Genomic DNA, 23,345 nt, shown 5'->3' with positions numbered 1-23,345 from the left:
ATGCACAACCCATTTTCAATGCCCTGGCTGAGGGAAGGAGGTTCTCACCCAAGATTTGATTGTACATGGCCCCGTCCATCGTCCCTTTGATGCGGTGAAGTTGTCCTGTCCCCTTAGCAGAAAAAACCCCCCAAAGCATAATGTTTCCACCTCCATGTTTGACGGTGGGGATGGTGTTCTTGGGGTCATAGGCAGCATTCCTCTTCCTCCAAACACAGCGAGTTGAGGTGATGCCAAAGAGCTCCATTTTGGTCTCCTCTGACCACAACACTTTCACCCAGTTGTCCTCTGAATCATTCAGATGTTCATTGGCAAACTTCAGACGGGCATGTATATGTGCTTTCTTGAGCAGGGGGACCTTGCGGGCGCTGCAGGATTTCAGTCCTTCACGGCGTAGTGTGTTACCAATTGTTTTCTTGGTGACTATGGTCCCAGCTGCCTTGAGATCATTGACAAGATCCTCCCATGTAGTTCTGGGCTGATTCCTCACCGTTCTCATGATCATTGCAACTCCACAAGGTGAGATCTTGCATGGAGCCCCAGGCCGAGGGAGATTGACAGTTATTTTGTGTTTCTTCCATTTGCGAACAATCTGGGTCTTGTAGCCCATTCCAGCCTTGTGTAGGTCTACAATATTGTCCCTGACATCCTTGGAGAGCTCTTTGGTCTTGGCTATGGTGGAGAGTTTGGAATCTGATTGATTGATTGCTTCTGTGGACAGGTGTCTTTTATACAGGTAACAAACTGAGATTAGGAGCACTCCCTTTAAGAGTGTGTTCCTAATCTTAGCTCGTTACCTGTATAAAAGACACCAGGGAGCCAGAAATCTTTCTGATTGAGAGGGGGTCAAATACTTATTTCCCTCATAATTTCTTTTGTTGTTATTCTGTCTCTCACTGTTCAAATAAACCTACCATTAAAATGATAGACTGATCATTTCTGTGTCATTGGGCAAACGTACAAAATCAGCAGGGGATCAAATACTTTTTTCCCTCACTGTATAGGCTATAGGTAAATAAGCTACACAGTGGTCAGCCAGCCTTTTGCCTTTTCTTAGGCAGTCACTGTAAATAAGAATTTGTTCTTAACCAGTTGCATCTCTAGGGGCGCTATTTCATTTTTGGATAAAAAACGTTCCCGTTTTAAGCGCGATATTTTGTCACGAAAAGATGCTCGACTATGCATATTCTCATATTGACAGTTTTGGAAAGAAAACACTCTGAAGTTTCAGAATCTGCAAAGATTTTGTCTGTAAGTGCCCCAGAACTCATTCTACAGGCAAAACCAAGATGATACGTTAAACAGGAAATGAGCAGAATTTCTGAAGCTCTGTTTTCTAATGTCTCCTTATATGGCTGTGAATGCGACAGGAATAAGCTTAGACCTTCTGCCGTTTCCCCAAGATGTCGGCAGCATTGTGACGTATTTGTAGGCATATCATTGGAAGATTGACCATAAGAGACTACATTTTCCAAGTGTCCGCCTGGTGTCCTGCGTCGAAACTGGTGCGTAAAGCCATGTGCAAGTATTTTTCCATTTGAGTGAGAGGGGAAACCATGCTTCCACGAACGATATATCATCGAAGAGATATGTGAAAAACACCTTGAGGATTGATTCTAAACAACGTTTGCCATGTTTTCAGTCGATATTATGGAGTTAATTTGGAAAAAAGTTCGCGTTTTGAGGACTGAATTTTCGTTTTTTTTTGGTAGCCAAATGTGATGTACAAAACGGAGCTATTTCTAATACACAAAGAATCTTTTTGGAAAAACTGAGCATCTGCTATCTAACTGAGAGTCTCCTCATTGAAAACATCTGAAGTTCTTCAAAAGGTAAATGATTTTATTTGAAGGCTTTTATGTTTTTGTTGAAATGTTGCGTGCTGGATGCTAACGCTAATGCTAACGCTAAATGCTACGCTAGCTAGCTACTTTTACACAAATGATTGTTTTCCTATGGTTGAGAAGCATATTTTGAAAATCTGAGATGACAGTGTTGTTTACAAAAGGTTAAGCTTGAGAGATGGCATATTTATTTCATTTCATTTGCGATTTTCATGAATAGTTAACGTTGTGTTATGCTAATGAGCTTGCTGATAGATTTACACAATCCTGGATACAGGGGTTTTTTCATAGCTAAACGTGACGCAGAAAACGGAGCGATTTGTCCTAAACAAATAATCTTTCAGGAAAAACTGAACATTTGCTATCTGAGAGTCTCCTCATTGAAAACATCTGAAGTTCTTCAAAGGTAAATGATTTTATTTGAATGCTTTTCTGTTTTTTTGTGTAAATGTTGCCAGCTGAATGCTAATGCTAAATGCTACGCTAAATGCTACGTTAGCCATCAATACTGTTACACAAATGCTTGTTTTGCAATGGTTGAGAAGCATATTTTGAAAATCTGAGATGACAGTGTTGTTAACAAAAGGCTAAGCTTGAGAGCTAGCATATTTATTTCATTTCATTTGCGATTTTCATGAATAGTTAACGTTGCGTTATGGTAATGAGCTTGAGTCTGTATTCACGATCCCGGATGGGGAGATCAGAAAGGTTAACTGACTTGCCTGGTTAAATAAAGTTTAAATAAATAAAAATGAAAAAGCAGACACCCTCCTTCTGAGCAGCTGTCAAATCTGTAGCAGTAACAGAAACAGGAGAGATCCACTCGACCCTGTCCAATGAGTGACGACTTCACCTCTTCTTCATGGTAACCATGACTACATGCTGTGGCGGATTTAGGTATGGCCTAGATGAGCGGCATCTTGCCTGCGGTGGCACGGGGCACCCGCACAAAATTAATAAATAAAAGATATACAATATTCAGAATGTTGACATTTGTGCGATCGGTTTTCTATCGCTCATTTGCACATCACGTCAATGATATCATGTCACCGTGTGGGACTGTAGGTATATTCACCTTGTCTGAGTGGGCGCCACGATCCTAGTTTGTGAGCTAAGTAGGCTACTTTCTGGGAAGGTCTCCCACTCAGAAGTACGAGATGGGGAGGGGGGCGGGGGTAGGTTGACCTCAGGTCTCCCAACTGGAAGCCCGAGGTAGGGGGGCGGGGGTAGGTTGACCTCAGGTCTCCCCACTGGAAGCCAGAGGTAGGGGGGCGGGGGTAGGTTGACCTCAGGTCTCCCCACTGGAAGCCAGAGGTAGGGGGGGGGGGTAGGTTGACCTCGGGTCTTCCCACTGGAAGCCCGAGGTAGGGTGAGCAGGGGAATCTATCAAATATCGCACCTCTAACTTTGTAGAGTACTAATGCAATTAGATGTGTAATTTAGTTTGTGTGTTTCTTGTTTGAAATTCAATAGTGTAATAATCAGGTTCTATTCTTTATAAGTGTGTTATTCTATTTGTGTATTTGTGTCATAGAGGATTTGTACAACTTAGTTTTATTTGTGTTTTTTGTTTGCAATAGGGTAATAATTAAATTCTCTTTTCTATTTGTATTTACAGTGCCTTGCGAAAGTATTCGGCCCCCTTGAACTTTGCGACCTTTTGCCACATTTCAGGCTTCAAACATAAAGATATAAAACTGTATTTTTTTGTGAAGAATCAACAACAAGTGGGACACAATCATGAAGTGGAACGACATTTATTGGATATTTCAAACTTGTTTAACAAATCAAAAACTGAAAAATTGGGCGTGCAAAATTAAAAATTTCACAAAAAAATACAGTTTTATATCTTTATGTTTGAAGCCTGAAATGTGGCAAAAGGTCGCAAAGTTCAAGGGGGCCGAATACTTTCGCAAGGCACTGTATATACTACAATTTGTTTCTATTTGTCTTTGTTAATTATTTTTGATATTTATGAATCTTATTTTTTGTATATGTTTTTAAAATGTCATGATTATTTACAGGTGTTAAAAAAATGACAGTTAGGTCACGGGTGCACCTCAGCCACGCTCAAGGTACTAAACGATATCATAACCGCCATCGATAAAAGACAGTACTGTGCAGCCGTCTTCATCGACCTTGCCAAGGCTTTCGACTCTGTCAATCACCATATTCTTATCGGCAGACTCAGTAGCCTCGGTTTTTCGGATGACTGCCTTGCCTGGTTCACCAATTACTTTGCAGACAGAGTTCAGTGTGTCAAATCGGACGGCATGCTGTCCGGTCCTCTGGCAGTCTCTATGGGGGTGCCACAGGGTTCAAACCTCGGGCCGACTCTTTTCTCTGTATATATCAATGATGCTGCTCTTGCTGCGGGCGATTCCCTGATCCAGCTCTACGCAGACGACACCATTCTATATACTTCCGGCCCGTCCTTGGACACTGTGCTATCTAACCTCCAAACGAGCTTCAATGCCATACAACACTCCTTCCGTGGCCTCCAACTGCTCTTAAACACTAGTAAAACCAAATGCATGCTTTTCAACCGTTCTGACCTGACCAGCATCACCACCCTGGATGGTTCCGACCTTGAATGTGGACATCTATAAGTACCTAGGTGTCTGGCTAGACTGTAAACTCTCCTTCCAGACTCATATCAAACATCTGCAATCGAAAATCAAATCAAGAATTGGCTTTCTATTCCGCAACAAAGCCTCCTTCACTCACGCCGCCAAACTTACCCTACTAAAACTGACTATCCTACCGATCCTCGACTTCGCCGATGTCATCTACAAAATTGCTTCCAACACTCTACTCAGCAAACTGGATGCAGTTTATCACAGTGCCATCCGTTTCGTCACTAAAGCACCTTATACCACCCACCACTGCGACTTGTATGCTCTAGTCGGCTGGCCCTCGCTACATATTCGTCGCTAGACCCACTGGCTCCAGGTCATCTACAAGTCCATGCTAGGTAAAGCTCCGCCTTATCTCAGTTCACTGGTCACGATGGCAACACCCATCCAGCACGCGCTCCAGCAGGTGTATCTCACTGATCATCCCTAAAGCCAACACCTCATTTGGCCGCCTTTCATTCCAGTTCTCTGCTGCCTGTGACTGGAACAAATTGCAAAAATCGCTGAAGGTGGAGACTTTGATCTCCCTCACCAACTTCATCTGCTATCTGAGCAGCTAACCGATTGCTGCAGCTGTACATAGTCTATCGGTAAATAGCCCACCCATTTTTACCTACCTCATCCCCATACTGTTTTTATTTATTTACTTTTCTGCTCTTTTGCACACCAATATCTCTACCTGTACATGACCATCTGATCATTTATCACTCCAGTGTTATTAATCTGCAAAATTGTAATTATTCGCCTACCTCCTCATGCCTTTTGCACACAATGTATATAGACTCCCCCTTTTTTTTCTTCTACTGTGTTATTGACTTGTTAATTGTTTACTCCATGTGTAACTTTGTGTTGTCTGTTCACACTGCTATGCTTTATCTTGGCCAGGTCGCAGTTGCAAATGAGAACTTGTTCTCAACTAGCCTACCTGGTTAAATAAAGGTGAAATTATTATTTATTTTTTTTAAAGTGCAGAATGGGGGGGGGGGTTTCACCCTGGGAGCCATACAACCTAGAACCGCCACTGCCTACATGGAACTGTACTCCACATCAAGTTACTCATGTAAGCAGTAAAATTAGATACAAAAAAAAACAGATAAAAAAAATACACCTTATGGAACAGTGGGGACTGTGAAGCAACACAAACACATGGATACAAACACACAATAACATACACACTAAACATTTTGTGTTGTAGATATGTGGTAGTGGAGTAGGGACCTGAGGGAACACACTTAATATGTTGTGAAATCTGTTGTGAATGTTTTTAGTTTTTTTTACATGTAGAACTGCCTTAATTTAGCTGGACCACAGGAAGAGTAGTTGCTGCCTTGGCAGCAGCTAATGGGATCCATAATAAATACAAAGATAAAAACACCACTGCCATCTAGTGGTGTCAGGTATATTGCCCTAAACACACAATTTACAGTGCCATCAAATCAAAGAAATCTCACAGCCGATTCAATCACATTCTGCATAAAGTCTCTGTTGCTCCTCATATTATCACTATAATATAAATGATTTTCCATAATATAGGTAGTAATCTATTCACTATTATAAACTGGGCGGTTCAAACCCTGAATGCTGATTGGCTGAAAGCCAGATACGACAAAACATTTCTTTATAATGCTCTAATTACGTTGGCAACCAGTTTATAATAGCAGTAAGGCACCTCAGGGGTTTGTGATATATGGCCAATATACCACGGCTAAGGGTTGTATCCAGGCACTCAGCAATGCGTTGTGCCCAAGAACAGCCCTTTGCCGTGGTATATTGGCCATATATCACACCCCCTCTGAACTTATTGCTTAAGGAAGGTATAAGCAGGAGGGACCAGCACAAATATGACTGTAACGATACCATTCTGGCTAAACCCAAATTGGTGTAATGTAGTCTGTGTGTATACACCCAGTGTGTGTCTGTGTAGCCAGTGTGTGTGTGTACCCAGTGTGTGTGTGGTGTGTGTGTACCCAGTGTGTGTGTGTGTATGTTTAGGTGACTCACTAAGGTCTTCTGCCAGCTGTACTCTGCGTCCGGTGATGAGGTGGACCTTCCTCTCGTTGTCCTCACCAAAGTCCTCCAGCACCTCCTTCACGTTCTTTTCCAGGCGCCGGACTGAGTGTGCAAATGCAAACACACAACCCCACACACACACACCCAGAGACAAAATGTCAGACATCAAAGATAGGGAACACAGGCCTCCAGACAGACAAGGCAAGGCAGGCCTCCAGACAGACGGGCCTCCAGACAGACAAGACAGGCCTCCAGACAGACAAGACAAGACAGACAGGCCTCCAGACAGACAAGACAGGGCAGGCCTCCAGACGAGACAGGCCTCCAGACGAGACAGGCCTCCAGACGAGACAGGCCTCCAGACGAGACAGGCCTCCAGACGAGACAGGCCTCCAGACGAGACAGGCCTCCAGACGAGACAGGCCTCCAGACAAGACAGGCCTCCAGACAAGACAGGCCTCCAGACAAGACAGGCCTCCAGACAGGGGCCTATACAGCCCTGTAACACAGCCCCAGATCTAGTCCCAGCCTACCCTCTGTGTTGATGAGCTGCTGTCTGAGTGTGTTGGCTGTGATGAGCAGCATCCTCTGAATCCTCCAGAACAGGACTACATCATTGCACTCCAGCTGTGGTGAGAGAGAAACATGATGCACTGAGACAGGGCATGTATTATATTATTAAGTTACATGCAACAGTCAGAGACAACAGGATGTTGTGTAGATGGACAACTTACTACAGTCCACAAAGGGTTACAAAATTCCAATATCTTTCCCAGATTTCCAAGATATTCCAAAAATCTTTCTAGGAATCTTCCAACCGGGATTTCTGGAATTACAGAGAACGTTGGGAAAGTTACTGGAATTTTGCAAACCTACGTCCAAACCTAGGTGCCTCTGAAAACCTACGTCCCTCTGAAAACCTACGTCCCTCTGAAAACCTACGTCAAACCTACGTCCAAACCTACGTCCAAACCTACGTCCCTCTGAAATCAGCTAACTCTGGCAGCTTACCAAAGAGCCTAGGACCCTTACCTCCGAGTCAACAAATTGTCTCTGGTAGTAGTAGAAGCCTCGTCTACACAGGTTACAGTGATGCAGCGCCTTCTGCAGGAAGTGACGTCGGTACAGCTGGTGCCACGTGTCCTTGATCTAGAAATACAGGAAGTAAAAGAGGGAACCGAAGTGAGAGAGGAAATGTATAGGCAAAAGACATGCAGAGCTGTGGTCGAGAGGTAACTCTTCCTGGCACGTCACATATACAACAACAACGGAGACGGGGTTCAATACCCGCGTCCACCTCTCCCACACCTGCTGGTCTCCCTCTCTGATTACATTACTGTCTGAAGTAAGAATAGGTATGAGTCCTCAACGGAGACAGGGTTCAATACCCGCGTCCACCTCTCCCACACCTGCTGGTCTCCCTCTCTGATTACATTACTGTCTGAAGTAAGAATAGGTATGAGTCCTCAACGGAGACAGGGTTCAATACCCGCGTCCACCTCTCCCACACCTGCTGGTCTCCCTCTCTGATTACATTACTGTCTGAAGTAAGAATAGGTATGAGTCCTCAATGGAGACAGGGTTCAATACCCGCGTCCACCTCTCCCACACCTGCTGGTCTCCCTCTCTGATTACATTACTGTCTGAAGTAAGAATAGGTATGAGTCCTCAACGGAGACAGGGTTCAATACCCGCGTCCACCTCTCCCACACCTGCTGGTCTCCCTCTCTGATTACATTACTGTCTGAAGTAAGAATAGGTATGAGTCCTCAACGGAGACAGGGTTCAATACCCGCGTCCACCTTTCCCACACCTGCTGGTCTCCCTCTCTGATTACATTACTGTCTGAAGTAAGAATAGGTATGAGTCCTCAACGGAGACAGGGTTCAATACCCGCGTCCACCTCTCCCACACCTGCTGGTCTCCCTCTCTGATTACATTACTGTCTGAAGTAAGAATAGGTATGAGTCCTCAAAACAGACAATGTCAAAAATCCATATTTAACTAAAGATCACATTGTTTTCAAATACAGTAAAAGTAATTGGTGGAATGTGTCTTGAACACAACGTTCATTTGCCGGGGCACAAAAAAACAAGGCAAGCATCACACAGTTCTTCTCCCTAAATTCCATTTCCCCTCCATGTTTCACTCATTCAATTGCGTTCCGACCACTCCCTCTGCACACGCGTGCCGAGTTTGCACACAAGCTCCAGTTAGGCCTACAGAAATAAATGCCTATAAAAAGGTGGGCATAAAAAAATCCCTCTAACTGACGGGATACACAAGCTACATTCCATGCCAAACGACAACAGTTTTATCACTAATTCAAAATGGACTGGTTAATTGAAGTACGAAAGTGTGTTGAAACAACGAGCTGCAGTTTGGGAATAATTGCTTCTCGTCTATTTTCCGCTAAGGCTACTTTGCGAACTGCTAGTACCATTTAGAATAGGTTAGCCTAGGCTATAACCCCACTAAACATACAGGTTCCACACTGAGCGAAGACAAAGAGCATATTTTCATCAGAGTCATTGAGCTATGGCCTACTCATCAAATAGATGTAGTGGCCGTAATTCACCACCATGCAGCCAGTGTTCAATGTAGAACTGTTAATACGTTTAGAAAATGACAAAGAACACGCAAAATAAAATCTAATCAAATGTATGCAGGCCATTAGCAAAAAGACGACAGATTTTGGTTTGTAACCCTGAAAAAAAATTGGTCTTTCAAAAGGAGCCAAACTAAGCCCTGTTTCAAACGGTCACAGAGAATAACTCTCCCAGAGAGGCACCACTTCGCAATGGCAACTTTTCTTATCTGGAAAAATATTCTGTTCTATTTTATTCTGTTATATTACATCATGTTTTTTTTTTGCTATAAAATAGGTGTCTTGACTGTAGGGCCCCTGACCCCATTTAGTCGACTGGTCTATTGAATGGTCGACAGGCTGTTGGGCGACCAAGATTTCTTTAGAAAAGCAATAGACCCCCCCAAAAATGGTGTACAAGATACTTGTCTGATTGGTACTAGTCTGAGTGGACTCAACCATTGTGGAGGCCTTGAGGATGGCACAGTCCATCACTCTAAGACATGTGCTACTGAAATTGTATGAGGTTATATTACGTAAGAACACTAACAACATTTGTATTATTGAATTGGCGACTTTTCCTCAACCATGCTGCTAAGTGCATAATAGAGAAGTTATTGAATATTGGTGTTGAGAACAACGAGGCAGCAGCGGAGTTCAGGGACGAGAGAACAGCCCTCGTCTAATGGAAGTGAGGAGACGAGAGAACAGCCCTCGTCTAATGGAAGTGAGGAGACGAGAGAACAGCCCTCGTCTAATGGAAGTGAGGAGACGAGAGAACAGCCCTCGTCTAATGGAAGTGAGGAGACGAGAGAACAGCCCTCGTCTAATCTAAGTGAGGAGACGAGAGAACAGCCCTCGTCTAATGGAAGTGAGGAGACGAGAGAACAGCCCTCGTCTAATGGAAGTGAGGAGACGAGAGGACAGCCCTCGTCTAATGGAAGTGAGGAGACGAGAGAACAGCCCTCGTCTAATGGAAGTGAGGAGACGAGAGAACAGCCCTCGTCTAATGGAAGTGAGGAGACGAGAGAACAGCCCTCGTCTAATAGAAGTGAGGAGACGAGAGAACAGCCCTCGTCTAATAGAAGTGAGGAGACGAGAGAACAGCCCTCGTCTAATAGAAGTGAGGAGACGAGAGAACAGCCCTCGTCTAATAGAAGTGAGGAGACGAGAGAACAGTCCTGGCCTAATAGAAGTGAGGAGACGAGAGAACAGCCCTCGTCTAATAGAAGTGAGGAGACCAGAGAACAGCCCTCGTCTAATAGAAGTGAGGAGACGAGAGAACAGCCCTCGTCTAACGGAAGTGAGGAGACGAGAGAACAGTCACACAAATATATGGCTCTAATTTATCAATGCAAACAACGTATATATCTCCACGTATGCTAGAATTTAGTAAGAAATGTACACATGGTTGATAAATGAGGGCCCTGGTTCCAGGTTCTCACCAGGACAGGGTCCACCTCCACCCCTCCAGGTTCTCACCAGGACAGGAGTCACCTCCACCCCTCCAGGTTCTCACCAGGACAGGAGTCACCTCCACCCCTCCAGGTTCTCACCAGGACAGGGTCCACCTCCACCCCTCCAGGTTCTCACCAGGACAGGGTCCAACTCGACCCCTCCAGGTTCTCACCAGGACAGGAGTCACCTCCACCCCTCCAGGTTCTCACCAGGACAGGGTCCACCTCCACCCCTCCAGGTTCTCACCAGGACAGGGTCCACCTCCACCCTCCAGGTTCTCACCAGGACAGGGTCCACCTCCACCCCACGACCCACAGGTTCTCACCAGGACAGAGTCACCTCCACTCCTCCAGGTTCTCACCAGGACAGGGTCCACCTCCACCCTCCAGGTTCTCACCAGGACAGGGTCCACCTCCACCCCACGACCCTCCAGGTTCTCACCAGGACAGGGTCTACCTCCACCCCTCAGCCCTCCAGGTTCTCACCAGGACAGGGTCCACCTCCACCCCACAACCCTCCAGGTTCTCACCAGGACAGGGTCTACCTCCACCCCTCAGCCCTCCAGGTTCTTACCAGGACAGGGTCCACCTCCACCCCTCGACCCTCCAGGTTCTTGCGGACGGTTGTGACCTCGTCGTTGGCCAGGTATGCTGTGTGGTCCTCATGGAGTTTTAGCAGGCGCTCCAGCTCCTTTTTGGTTTCGTTGCAGATGTGCTGTTCGGGCGAGCGGCTCGTCCAGCTCATCCAGCGTTGTTTCCAGTAAGGACCTGCCATGTCATTTATCACTGAGTCAGCTAGAGAGAAAGAGAGAGAGCGAGAGAGAGCGAGAGAGAGAGAGAGAGAGAGAGAGAGAGAGAGAGAGAGAGAGAGAGAGAGAGAGAGAGAGAGAGAGAGAGAGAGTGATGAAGGGGAGTGAGAAGAGAAGATGGCAAGAAAGACAGAGATAGTGGTAGTAAGAGAGACAGAGCAGAGATAGTGGTAGTAAGAGAGACAGAGCAGAGATAGGAGGGGGAGAAATATTTGAATGTCTGACATATCCGACCATAACCCAGAAAGTAGGTGAAGTAAATAAAGCATGTGACAGAACAGGGGAGAAGTCATGGTGGGGGTGTATAACCCACTGTCTTTGAGGCGTGCCTGCAGGGTCTCCTCCATGAACTGGATGGCTGCGTCCCACTGGGGCTTGTCTGTGATGGAGCGGTCCTCCAGAGTATTGTGCTGGATCACCCTCTGACAACACACAGAGAGGAGAAACTACATTACCCACAAGGCATGGCAAGACAGGAAAAAAATGCATACTAATGTTTGCCTGCTGTATATGTGGTTGAATATGACAAAGTGTGTGTGTGCCTGTTTGTAAACGTACGCATGTCTGTACAGGCGCATGAATGTGTGTACACGGGCACGTGTGTGTGTGTGTGTGTGTGTGTGTGTGTGTGTGCAGGGATTTTTTAAATCTTGGGGTTTTCCGGTCGCCCAACAGTGTGAAAGAAAATATATACAGTATCAGTCAAAAGTTGGGACACACCTACTCATTCAAGGGTCTTTATTTTTTGCTATTTTCTATATTGTAGAATAATAGTGAAGACATCAAAACTATGAAATAACACATGGAAAGTGTTAAACAAAATCAAAATATATTTTCTATTTGAGATTCTTAAAAGTAGCCACCTTTTGCCTTGATGACAGCTTTGCATACTCTTGGCATTCTCTCAACCAGCTTTAGTAGGTAGTCACCTGGAATGCATTTCAATTAACTAGTGTACCTTGTTAAAAGTTCATTTGTGTAATTTCTTTCCTTCTTAATGCATTTGAGCCAATCAATCAGTTGTGTTGTGACAAGGTAGGGGAAGATATACAGAAGATAGCCCTATTTGGTAAAAGACCAAGTCCATATTATAGCAAGAACAGCTCAGCTCAAATAAGCAAAGAGAAACGACAGTCCATCATTACTTTAAGACATGAAGGTCAGTCAATAAGGAACATTTCAAGAACTTTGAAAGTATCTTCAAGTGCAGTTGCAGAAGGCACAAAGCGCTATGATGAAACTGGCTCTCATGAGGACCGCCACAGGAAAGGAAGACCCAGAGTTACCTCTGCTGCAGAGGATAAGTTCATTAGAGTTACCAGCCTCAGATTGCAGCCCAAATAAATGCTTCACAGTGTTCAAGTAACAGACACATCTCAACATCAACTGTTCAGAGGAGACTGTAAATCAGACCTTCATGGTTGAATTGCTGCAAAGAAACCACTACTAAAGGACACCAATAAGAAGAAGAGACTTGCTTGGGCTAAGAAACACGAGCAAGGGACATTAGACTTGTGTAAATCTGTCCTCTGGTCTGATGAAACCTGTTTAAATTGATCATTCTTGAGATGTTCCTACAACTTGATTGCAGTCTACCTGTGGTAAATTCAATTGATTGAACATTACTTGGAAAGGCACACACCTGTCTTTATAAGGTCCCACAGTTGACAGTGCATGTCAGTGGAAAAACCAATACTTCCCGAATGCACTGTATACACATATACGTGGACACCCCTTCAAATTAGTTGATTTGGCTATTTCAGCCAAACCCATTTCTGACAGGTGTATATAATCAAGCACACAGCCATGCATTCTCCATAGACAAACATTGGCAGTAGAATGGCCTTACTGAAGAGCTCAGTGACATCCAATGTGACAACGTCATAGAATGCCACCTTTCCAACTAGTCAGTTGGTCAACATTCTGCCCTGCTAGATCTTCCCCAGTCAACTGTAAGTGCTGTTATTGAGAAGTGGAAACGTCAAGGAGAAACAACGGCTCAGCCGTAAGCTAACAGAACGGGACCTCAAAGTGCTGAAGTGCGTAAAAATGTTCTGTCCTTGGTAGCAACACTCACGACCGAGTTCCAAACTGCCTCTGGTAGCAAAATCAGCACAATAACTGTTCGTCGGGTATTCATAAAATGGGTTTCCATGGCCGAGCAGCCACACACAAGACTAAGAACACCATGTGCAATGCCAAGCGTCGGCTGGAGTGGTGGGAAGTTCGCCCATTTGAACTCTGCAGCAATGGAAAGATGTTCTCTGGAGTGATGAATCACGCTTCGCCATCTGGCAGTTCGGCGGACGAATCTGGTTTTGGCGGATGCCAAGAGAATGCTTCCTGCACCAATGCATAGTGCCAAATGTAAAGTTTGGTGGAGGATTAATAATGGTCTGGGCCCATTTTCTATGGTTCTGGCAAGGCCCTTTAGTTCCAGTGAAGGGAAATCTTAATTCTACAGCATACAATTAACTTCTAGACGATTTTGTGCTTCCAACTTTGTGGCAACAGTTTGAGGAAGGTCCTTTCCTGTTTCAGCATGACAATGCCGCTGTGCACAAAGTGAGGTTCATACCAAAATGTGTTGTCGAGATCAGTGGTGAAGAACTTGACTGGCCTGCACAGAGCCTTGACCACAACCACAATGAAAGCCTTTGGGATGAAGTGGAATGCTGACTGCAAGCCAGGCCTAATCGCTCAACATCAGCGCCCGACCTCACTAATGCTCGTGGCTGAATGGAAGCAGGTCCCCGCAGCAATGTTACCACATCTAGTGGAAAGCCTTCCCAGAAGAGTAGAGGCTGTTATAGCAGCAAAGGGAGGGGACCAACTCCATATTAATGCCCATGAATTTGGAATGAGATGTTTGACAAGTAGGTGTCCATATACTTTTGGTCATGTAGTGTACATCCATCCATCATTTTTGTATTGATACATTTTGGGATGGAAAAACGCTTTCAGTGTTAACTTAAACTACTGACAATCTGGCATATATTTTTGTTATAATATAATCTTTCAGAACTAACAAGCTAGACATTCAGGGAGAATCAAAAATGTGAAAAACAATGAATTTAGCATGACTGATTGTTATTATGTTTGAGCAACACCACATTGGCGGGGCAAAATGCATAAAACTGCCAAAATGTATGTCAGCTCCATTGAGAAACGTGTAGAATTGCAGGAAATGGTCTTAAATTGTACTATTTCTCTACACAGATGGTAGCCTCTAAAATATTCTCGAAAATTCACTCCACCCATTGCCACGCCCACCACCTAAGCTCTTTTTGATCCAGAAGAAACCCTGGTGTGTGTGTGTAAGTAAGTGTACCAGGCTGTCCATGGCTGTCTCGTTCCACTTGTGCCTCTTGATACTCTCGTCCTTCACCGCCTCCTTCAGCTTGTCAAAAATGTCGTCCTGGTCCTTCCCTTTGTACTCCGCCATGAAGCGGGCAAACTCCTCCTGCAGCGTCTCCCAGGCAACCTGGAGGACAGAGAGCCAGGTATCAACACGACACCATGGCCTGCTACAGACAGCACTACAACACCCATACACCACTCCTGTCAGACCAACCAGAACACATATATTTGACTGGCACAGTAAATCCAATCTTCAATGATCTAAATTATCTCTCGACTTAGACCTGACACCAACATCTCCTTATGACATGCATCTCCACCGTTAGCAAGAAGAGGTTTAAAGAGCTATTGAGGCAGCAGCAGAACTCTACCTCTAATGCTTTGTGAGGCAGCAGCAGAACTCTACCTCTAATGCTTTGTGAGGCAGCAGCAGCAGAACTCTACCTCTAATACGTTGTGAGGCAGCAGCAGAACTCTACCTCTAATGCTTTGTGAGGCAGCAGCAGCAGAACTCTACCTCTAATGCTTTGTGAGGCAGCAGCAGCAGAACTCTACCTCTAATTCTTTGTGAGGCAGCAGCAGAACTCTACCTCTAATGCTTTGTGAGGCAGCAGCAGCAGAACTCTACCTCTAATGCTTTGTGAGGCAGCAGCAGCAGAACTCTACCTCTAATGCTTTGTGAGGCAGCAGCAGCAGAACTCTACCTCTAATGCTTTGTGAGGCAGCAGCAGAACTCTACCTCTAATACGTTGTGAGGCAGCAGCAGCAGAACTCTACCTCTAATACGTTGTGAGGCAGCAGCAGCAGAACTCTACCTCTAATGCTTTGTGAGGCAGCAGCAGCAGAACTCTACCTCTAATGCTTTGTGAGGCAGCAGCAGAACTCTACCTCTAATACGTTGTGAGGCAGCAGCAGCAGAACTCTACCTCTAATACGTTGTGAGGCAGCAGCAGCAGAACTCTACCTCTAATGCTTTGTGAGGCAGCAGCAGCAGAACTCTACCTCTAATACGTTGTGAGGCAGCAGCAGAACTCTACCTCTAATACGTTGTGAGGCAGCAGCAGAACTCTACCTCTAATACGTTGTGAGGCAGCAGCAGAACTCTACCTCTAATGCTTTGTGAGGCAGCAGCAGAACTCTACCTCTAATACGTTGTGAGGCAGCAGCAGAACTCTACCTCTAATACGTTGTGAGGCAGCAGCAGCAGAACTCTACCTCTAATGCTTTGTGAGGCAGCAGCAGCAGAACTCTACCTCTAATGCTTTGTGAGACATCAGCAGAACTCTACCTCTAATACGTTGTGAGGCAGCAGCAGCAGAACTCTACCTCTAATGCTTTGTGAGGCAGCAGCAGCAGAACTCTACCTCTAATGCTTTGTGAGGCAGCAGCAGCAGAACTCTACCTCTAATACGTTGTGAGGCAGCAGCAGAACTCTACCTCTAATGCTTTGTGAGGCAGCAGCAGAACTATACCTCTAATACGTTGTGAGGCAGCAGCAGCAGAACTCTACCTCTAATTCTTTGTGAGGCAGCAGCAGAACTCTACCTCTAATACTTTGTGAGGCAGCAGCAGAACTCTACCTCTAATACGTTGTGAGGCAGCAGCAGCAGAACTCTACCTCTAATTCTTTGTGAGGCAGCAGCAGAACTCTACCTCTAATACGTTGTGAGGCAGCAGCAGAACTCTACCTCTAATTCTTTGTGAGGCAGCAGCAGAACTCTACCTCTAATGCTTTGTGAGGCAGCTGCTTGTCCGTCCACTGTTTGAGCTTGATGTCCACGGTGGTGTTGAAGGTACCAGAGTTCATGGTCTGGGCTGCAGGCAGGTAGATGTTCTCGATGACGTGGATGGACACACGCTCCCACAGCTTCTTCTCTAGGATGGCCTCCCTACAGGGTTAAGATAGGAAAACAAGTGCTTCTTGGTTGGACAGCAGTTTTGAAGACGACGCTGTGTGAGTGTACGTTAAGTAGTGACCTGTGTGGTTCAGCGGTTAGTGCCGCAAACACCGGTGCACACAGCCTACACCAGAGTCAGCATGGGCTTGAATCCAACCCAGTGCACTTCTGACTCGCAATCTAGAACCTCACCTGTCTTCACTGTTCCATCTCAATAAATAAATATAAACTCACAAAGACAAAAAAATATTTGTAAAAAGTCTCAATTTGCTTCCTTTGGTTATGTCCTCTCCAGATTTGCAGCTGATCTGAACAGGCATAATAGCTGAAAGCAATAGGGCAGAAAGCGGTAGTGATGTGTCCTTTGACTTTGCCAGATCTGTCATGTCAGGTTTTATGAAGGGAATGAAAATTACCCTTTTAGTAAATGAAATAAACGCTCACTATTCAGACTGCACTTTACTGTAGATTCCCAATGGTTGCATCCCAAATGGTGACCTAATCCTTATATAGGGGGCCATTTAGGCCGCATAGCCATGAAAGCCCAGCAGCTTGTTAACTTAAGCAAGGCTCTTTATCTGAACAGGGCTCTGTGACAAACCCCAGCTCAATCCCCATGGGCTTCTGTAAAGACTCATTTATCATAAACCCACCCACACCCATTCATAGCTTCTACAACATAGCTGGCAGACAGGCATTTCAGAATTAGTTTAACGGCCTTTGAATATGAAGCATTCAACACTCCGTTGATGTTGGCTATGTAAAAATTATAACATGTTTTGTTTTTTTAAATTGATACATAATAATCAATAATAATGGTGTACATAAGCTGCAGGTGACCAAACTTCCTTTAAAGGGGAAACATCAGGTCAAACACTAACCAGTGTTTCGGTGTCACTTGACTCAAGCTAATGACTTCGTCCAAGATTTCGTTCTTGGCTTTTTCGAAGAGTTCATTCTGGGAGGAAAAGACAAACAAAAGTGATTATTAGGCGGAATCTGGCACTCCAATATGGCCGCTCCAAAAATCTCAGAATCAGTAGACGAGTCAAGGAAAATATTGTTGACTTGACATACCCTGTCCAGCTCTCTCAGACGGGGGTAGTTGTTCTTCCACTCTGTCTCCAGGTTGAAGCGGGACGCTGAGAAAGAAAGGAGAGGACAGGCAGTCAGTGGACCAGACCTTTGGGGGGGGGTTCTCTCATAGTGAGTCTGTTTACAGGTCTAAATTCATCTGTACTCTATTTAACAAACAAACCAGGTATTAAATTAGATGTATAAATTAGAGACATTATAACGGATATAAGGTATATACAACGTGAGAGAGGATCAATACTATGTATTTTGTCTCCATTGCTAAAGATCCAAGCCAGGGTTGAGAGTCAAGCAGCCCCTGATAGTAGCATGGGTGAGCTAGCTGGTTATACGGTCTCATTGTCCGAATGTCTCATCTGTTTGGTGTTATGAATTAACCAGTAGATAACATGCAGTTTGTATAGGGACAGCTTCACTACTACCTGCTATGATGATGAGAGTTCAAAAGGAAAAATAAAACCTATTTTGGCACGCCAGGGCAGTAGGGATGGCTGAGATCCCTCGCTAGAGAACACACTCTTAATCAGAAACTAAATCCAAGCCTACACCCCCCTCTCCCATCATCCCTACACATTCCCCTCTCCCCCACATTTCCCATCATCCCTCACCTCTCCCAATCATCCCTCACCTCTCCCAACACACCTCCCCTCTCCCACACATTTCCCATCATCCCTCACCTCTCCCTACACACCTCCCCTCTCCCACACATTTCCCATCATCCCTCACCTCTCCCTACACACCTCCCCTCTCCCATACATTTCCCATCATCCCTCACCTCTCCCTACACACCTCCCCTCTCCCACACATTTCCCATCATCTCTCACCTCTCCCTACACACCTCCCCTCTCAAAGTTTATTGATCGCGTACACAGTTTAGCAGATATTATAGCGGGTGCAGTGAAATGCTTATGTTACTAGCTCCTAAAAATGTAGTACAATGTCAAACAAGTACACAAATCATTTTTTTAAATAACAAGAAATTTTGAACAAATCCAATGAACCTAAATAGCACTAGCAGCAATCACAACGCTATCTACACATGTATATACTAGGTGAATTTCCACTCAATATACTAAGAATGATATGTACAGCAGAAGATATATTAGAGTAAGCTACAGTATGTCAATATTTCTTTAAACTTTCACTTTTATTTAACTAGGCAAGTCAGTTAAGAACAAATTCTTATTTTACAATGACGGCCTACCCCGGCCAAACCATCCCCTAACCCGGACGGCGCTGGGCCAATTGTGCGCTGATCTATGTGACTCCCGATCACGGCCGGTTGTGATACAGCCCAGGATCGAACCAGGGTCTGTAGTGACGCCTCTAGCACTGAGATGCAGTGCCTTAGACCGCAGCGTCACTTGGGAGCACGAATCCAGTGTATAGCAGCTAAAAACTTTCAACCTCAGCTGATATTCTTCACCAGTCTGGTTCTAGACCTGAACATAGCACCGTTTCAGCAGCTACGCTTGTCTTATAAATGGCTTAGATCACAGGAATCACTCTGCTTCTTTTATCCTGTCCAACATCCTCTACTCATTTAAAGGGTGTCTGAAAGTGGTTTGGGAACTAGACAGAACACAAATGTGTGCTTTCTGATGGTGCCAAGTCACCTCGGTATTAATAAAAGGTATCCTGCAGGATATGTCCTCTTTACTATTTATATAAATACTATTGGTCTTTCTGCAAAAAGCTGTAACATTCATATGTATGCAGATGATACTTATCTACGTTAGAGCCCCTTACTGCTGACAGGGCCATGTTAGAGCCCCTTACTGCTGCTGACGAGGCCATGTTAGAGCCCCTTACTGCTGCTGACAAGGCCATGTTAGAACCCCTTACTGCTGCTGACGAGGCCATGTTAGAGCCCCTACTGCTGCTGACCGGGCCATGTTAGAGCCCCTTACTGCTGCTGACCGGGCCATGTTAGAGCCCCTTACTGCTGCTGACCGGGCCATGTTAGAACCCCTTACTGCTGCTGACCAGGCCATGTTAGAGCCCCTACTGCTGCTGACGAGGCCATGTTAGAGCCCCTTACTGCTGCTGACAAGGCCATGTTAGAACCCCTTACTGCTGCTGACGAGGCCATGTTAGAGCCCCTACTGCTGCTGACCGGGCCATGTTAGAGCCCCTTACTGCTGCTGACCGGGCCATGTTAGAGCCCCTTACTGCTGCTGACCGGGCCATGTTAGAACCCCTTACTGCTGCTGACCAGGCCATGTTAGAGCCCCTTACTGCTGCTGACGAGGCCATGTTAGAACCCCTTACTGCTGCTGACGAGGCCATGTTAGAGCCCCTTACTGCTGCTGACCGGGCCATGTTAGAGCCCCTTACTGCTGCTGACCGGGCCATGTTAGAACCCCTTACTGCTGCTGACCAGGCCATGTTAGAGCCCCTACTGCTGACCAGGCCATGTTAAAACCCCTTACTGCTGCTGACGAGGCCATGTTAGAACCCCTTACTGCTGCTGACGAGGCCATGTTAGAGCCCCTTACTGCTGCTGACGAGGCCATGTTAGAGCCCCTTACTGCTGACGAGGCCATGTTAAAACCCCTACTGCTGACGAGGCCATGTTAGAGCCCCTTACTGCTGCTGACGAGGCCATGTTAGAACCCCTTACTGCTGCTGACCGGGCCATGTTAAAACCCCTTACTGCTGCTGACCGGGCCATGTTAGAGCCCCTTACTGCTGCTGACCGGGCCATGTTAAAACCCCTTACTGCTGCTGACCGGGCCATGTTAGAGCCCCTTACTGCTGCTGACCGGGCCATGTTAGAACCCCTTACTGCTGCTGACGAGGCCATGTTAGAACCCCTTACTGCTGCTGACCGGGACATGTTAGAACCCCTTACTGCTGCTGACCGGGCCATGTTAGAACCCCTTACTGCTGCTGACCGGGCCATGTTAGAACCCCTTACTGCTGCTGACGAGGCCATGTTAGAACCCCTTACTGCTGCTGACGAGGCCATGTTAGAGCCCCTTACTGCTGCTGACGAGGCCATGTTAAAACCCCTTACTGCTGCTGACCGGGCCATGTTAGAACCCCTTACTGCTGACGAGGCCATGTTAGAACCCCTTACTGCTGACCGGGCCATGTTAGAACCCCTTACTGCTGACCGGGCCATGTTAGAACCCCTTACTGCTGACCAGGCCATGTTAGAACCCCTTACTGCTGCTGACCAGGACATGTTAGAACCCCTTACTGCTGCTGACCGGGCCATGTTAGAACCCCTTACTGCTGCTGACGAGGCCATGTTAGAGCCCCTTACTGCTGCTGACTGGGCCATGTTAGAGCCCCTTACTGCTGCTGACTGGGCCATGTTAGAGCCCCTTACTGCTGCTGACTGGGCCATGTTAGAGCCCCTTACTGCTGCTGACCGGGCCATGTTAGAACCCCTTACTGCTGCTGACTGGGCCATGTTAGAGCCCCTTACTGCTGCTGACTGGGCCATGTTAGAGCCCCTTACTGCTGCTGACCGGGCCATGTTAGAGCCCCTTACTGCTGCTGACCGGGCCATGTTAGAACCTCTTACTGCTGCTGACCGGGCCATGTTAGAGCCCCTTACTGCTACTGACGAGGCCATGTTAGAGCCCCTTACTCCTGCTGACCGGGCCATGTTAAAACCCCTACTGCTGACGAGGCCATGTTAGAACCCCTTACTGCTGCTGACCGGGCCATGTTAGAACCCCTTACTGCTGCTGACCGGGCCATGTTAGAGCCCCTTACTGCTGCTGACTGGGCCATGTTAGAGCCCCTTACTGCTGCTGACGAGGCCATGTTAGAGCCCCTTACTGCTGCTGACGAGGCCATGTTAGAGCCCCTTACTGCTGCTGACTGGGCCATGTTAAAACCCCTACTGCTGACGAGGCCATGTTAGAGCCCCTTACTGCTGCTGACTGGGCCATGTTAAAACCCCTTACTGCTGCTGACCAGGCCATGTTAGAGCCCCTTACTGCTGCTGACTGGGCCATGTTAGAGCCCCTACTGCTGACGAGGCCATGTTAGAGCCCCTTACTGCTGCTGACTGGGCCATGTTAGAGCCCCTTACTGCTGCTGACGAGGCCATGTTAGAGCCCCTTACTGCTGCTGACTGGGCCATGTTAGAACCCCTTACTGCTGCTGACGAGGCCATGTTAGAACCCCTTACTGCTGCTGACGAGGCCATGTTAGAACCCCTTACTGCTGCTGACGAGGCCATGTTAGAACCCCTTACTGCTGCTGACCGGGCCATGTTAGAACCCCTTACTGCTGCTGACCGGGCCATGTTAGAACCCCTTACTGCTGCTGACGAGGCCATGTTAGAGCCCCTTACTCCTGCTGACCAGGCCATGTTAAAACCCCTACTGCTGACGAGGACATGTTAGAACCCCTTACTGCTGCTGACCGGGCCATGTTAGAACCCCTTACTGCTGCTGACCGGGCCATGTTAGAGCCCCTTACTGCTGCTGACCGGGCCATGTTAAAACCCCTACTGCTGACGAGGCCATGTTAGAACCCCTTACTGCTGCTGACCGGGCCATGTTAGAACCCCTTACTGCTGCTGACCGGGCCATGTTAAAACCCCTACTGCTGACGAGGCCATGTTAGAACCCCTTACTGCTGCTGACCGGGCCATGTTAGAACCCCTTACTGCTGCTGACCGGGCCATGTTAAAACCCCTACTGCTGACGAGGCCATGTTAGAACCCCTTACTGCTGCTGACCGGGCCATGTTAGAGCCCTTTACTGCTGCTGACCGGGCCATGTTAGAACCCCTTACTGCTGCTGACGAGGCCATGTTAGAGCCCCTTACTGCTGCTGACCGGGCCATGTTAGAGCCCCTTACTGCTGCTGACCGGGCCATGTTAGAGCCCCTTACTGCTGCTGACCGGGCCATGTTAGAACCCCTTACTGCTGCTGACCGGGCCATGTTAGAGCCCCTTACTGCTGCTGACCGGGCCATGTTAAAACCCCTACTGCTGACGAGGCCATGTTAGAACCCCTTACTGCTGCTGACCGGGCCATGTTAGAACCCCTTACTGCTGCTGACCGGGCCATGTTAAAACCCCTACTGCTGACGAGGCCATGTTAGAACCCCTTACTGCTGCTGACCGGGCCATGTTAGAACCCCTTACTGCTGCTGACCGGGCCATGTTAAAACCCCTACTGCTGACGAGGCCATGTTAGAACCCCTTACTGCTGCTGACCGGGCCATGTTAGAGCCCTTTACTGCTGCTGACCGGGCCATGTTAGAACCCCTTACTGCTGCTGACGAGGCCATGTTAGAGCCCCTTACTGCTGCTGACCGGGCCATGTTAGAGCCCCTTACTGCTGCTGACCGGGCCATGTTAGAGCCCCTTACTGCTGCTGACCGGGCCATGTTAGAACCCCTTACTGCTGCTGACCGGGCCATGTTAGAACCCCTTACTGCTGCTGACCGGGCCATGTTAGAACCCCTTACTGCTGCTGACCGGGCCATGTTAGAACCCCTTACTGCTGCTGACGAGGCCATGTTAGAACCCCTTACTGCTGCTGACCGGGCCATGTTAGAACCCCTTACTGCTGCTGACCGGGCCATGTTAGAGCCCCTACTGCTGCTGACAAGGCCATGTTAGAGCCCCTTACTGCTGCTGACGAGGCCATGTTAGAGCCCCTTACTGCTGCTGAC

The 23,345-nt window shown here is 46.9% G+C and overlaps 1 protein-coding gene across 12 annotated transcripts in view; it reads right to left on the bottom strand.

Annotated features, from left to right (window-relative positions):
* LOC110523899 (dynamin-like GTPase OPA1, mitochondrial) overlaps window positions 1–23,345 on the bottom strand; it is an 87,450-nt gene that overhangs the window by 30,509 nt on the left and 33,596 nt on the right. For 9 of the 12 annotated variants that reach the window (XM_090182915.1, XM_090182891.1, XM_090182895.1 and 6 more), the window contains 9 exons: window positions 17,679–17,743; window positions 17,483–17,559; window positions 16,427–16,592; window positions 14,675–14,827; window positions 11,657–11,765; window positions 11,109–11,329; window positions 7,523–7,639; window positions 7,024–7,117; window positions 6,482–6,592 (listed from right to left, as the gene is read on the bottom strand). In XM_090182915.1, coding sequence (XP_090039041.1) covers window positions 6,482–6,592; window positions 7,024–7,117; window positions 7,523–7,639; window positions 11,109–11,329; window positions 11,657–11,765; window positions 14,675–14,827; window positions 16,427–16,592; window positions 17,483–17,559; window positions 17,679–17,743 — 1,113 coding nt within the window. Of the gene's footprint in view, window positions 1–6,480; window positions 6,593–7,023; window positions 7,118–7,522; window positions 7,640–11,108; window positions 11,330–11,656; window positions 11,766–14,674; window positions 14,828–16,426; window positions 16,593–17,482; window positions 17,560–17,678; window positions 17,744–23,345 lie in introns of those variants that run through there. The other 3 variants (XR_016482708.1, XR_016482709.1, XR_016482711.1) reach the window with 2 other exon arrangements.

Source organism: Oncorhynchus mykiss, chromosome 1 (genome assembly GCF_057628025.1).
Source record: "Oncorhynchus mykiss isolate SJ-2025 chromosome 1, ASM5762802v1, whole genome shotgun sequence".
NCBI lineage: Eukaryota > Metazoa > Chordata > Actinopteri > Salmoniformes > Salmonidae > Oncorhynchus > Oncorhynchus mykiss.
The sequence above is the reverse complement of the archived record's forward strand: the minus strand, read 5'-3'. Positions and strand labels throughout refer to the sequence as shown.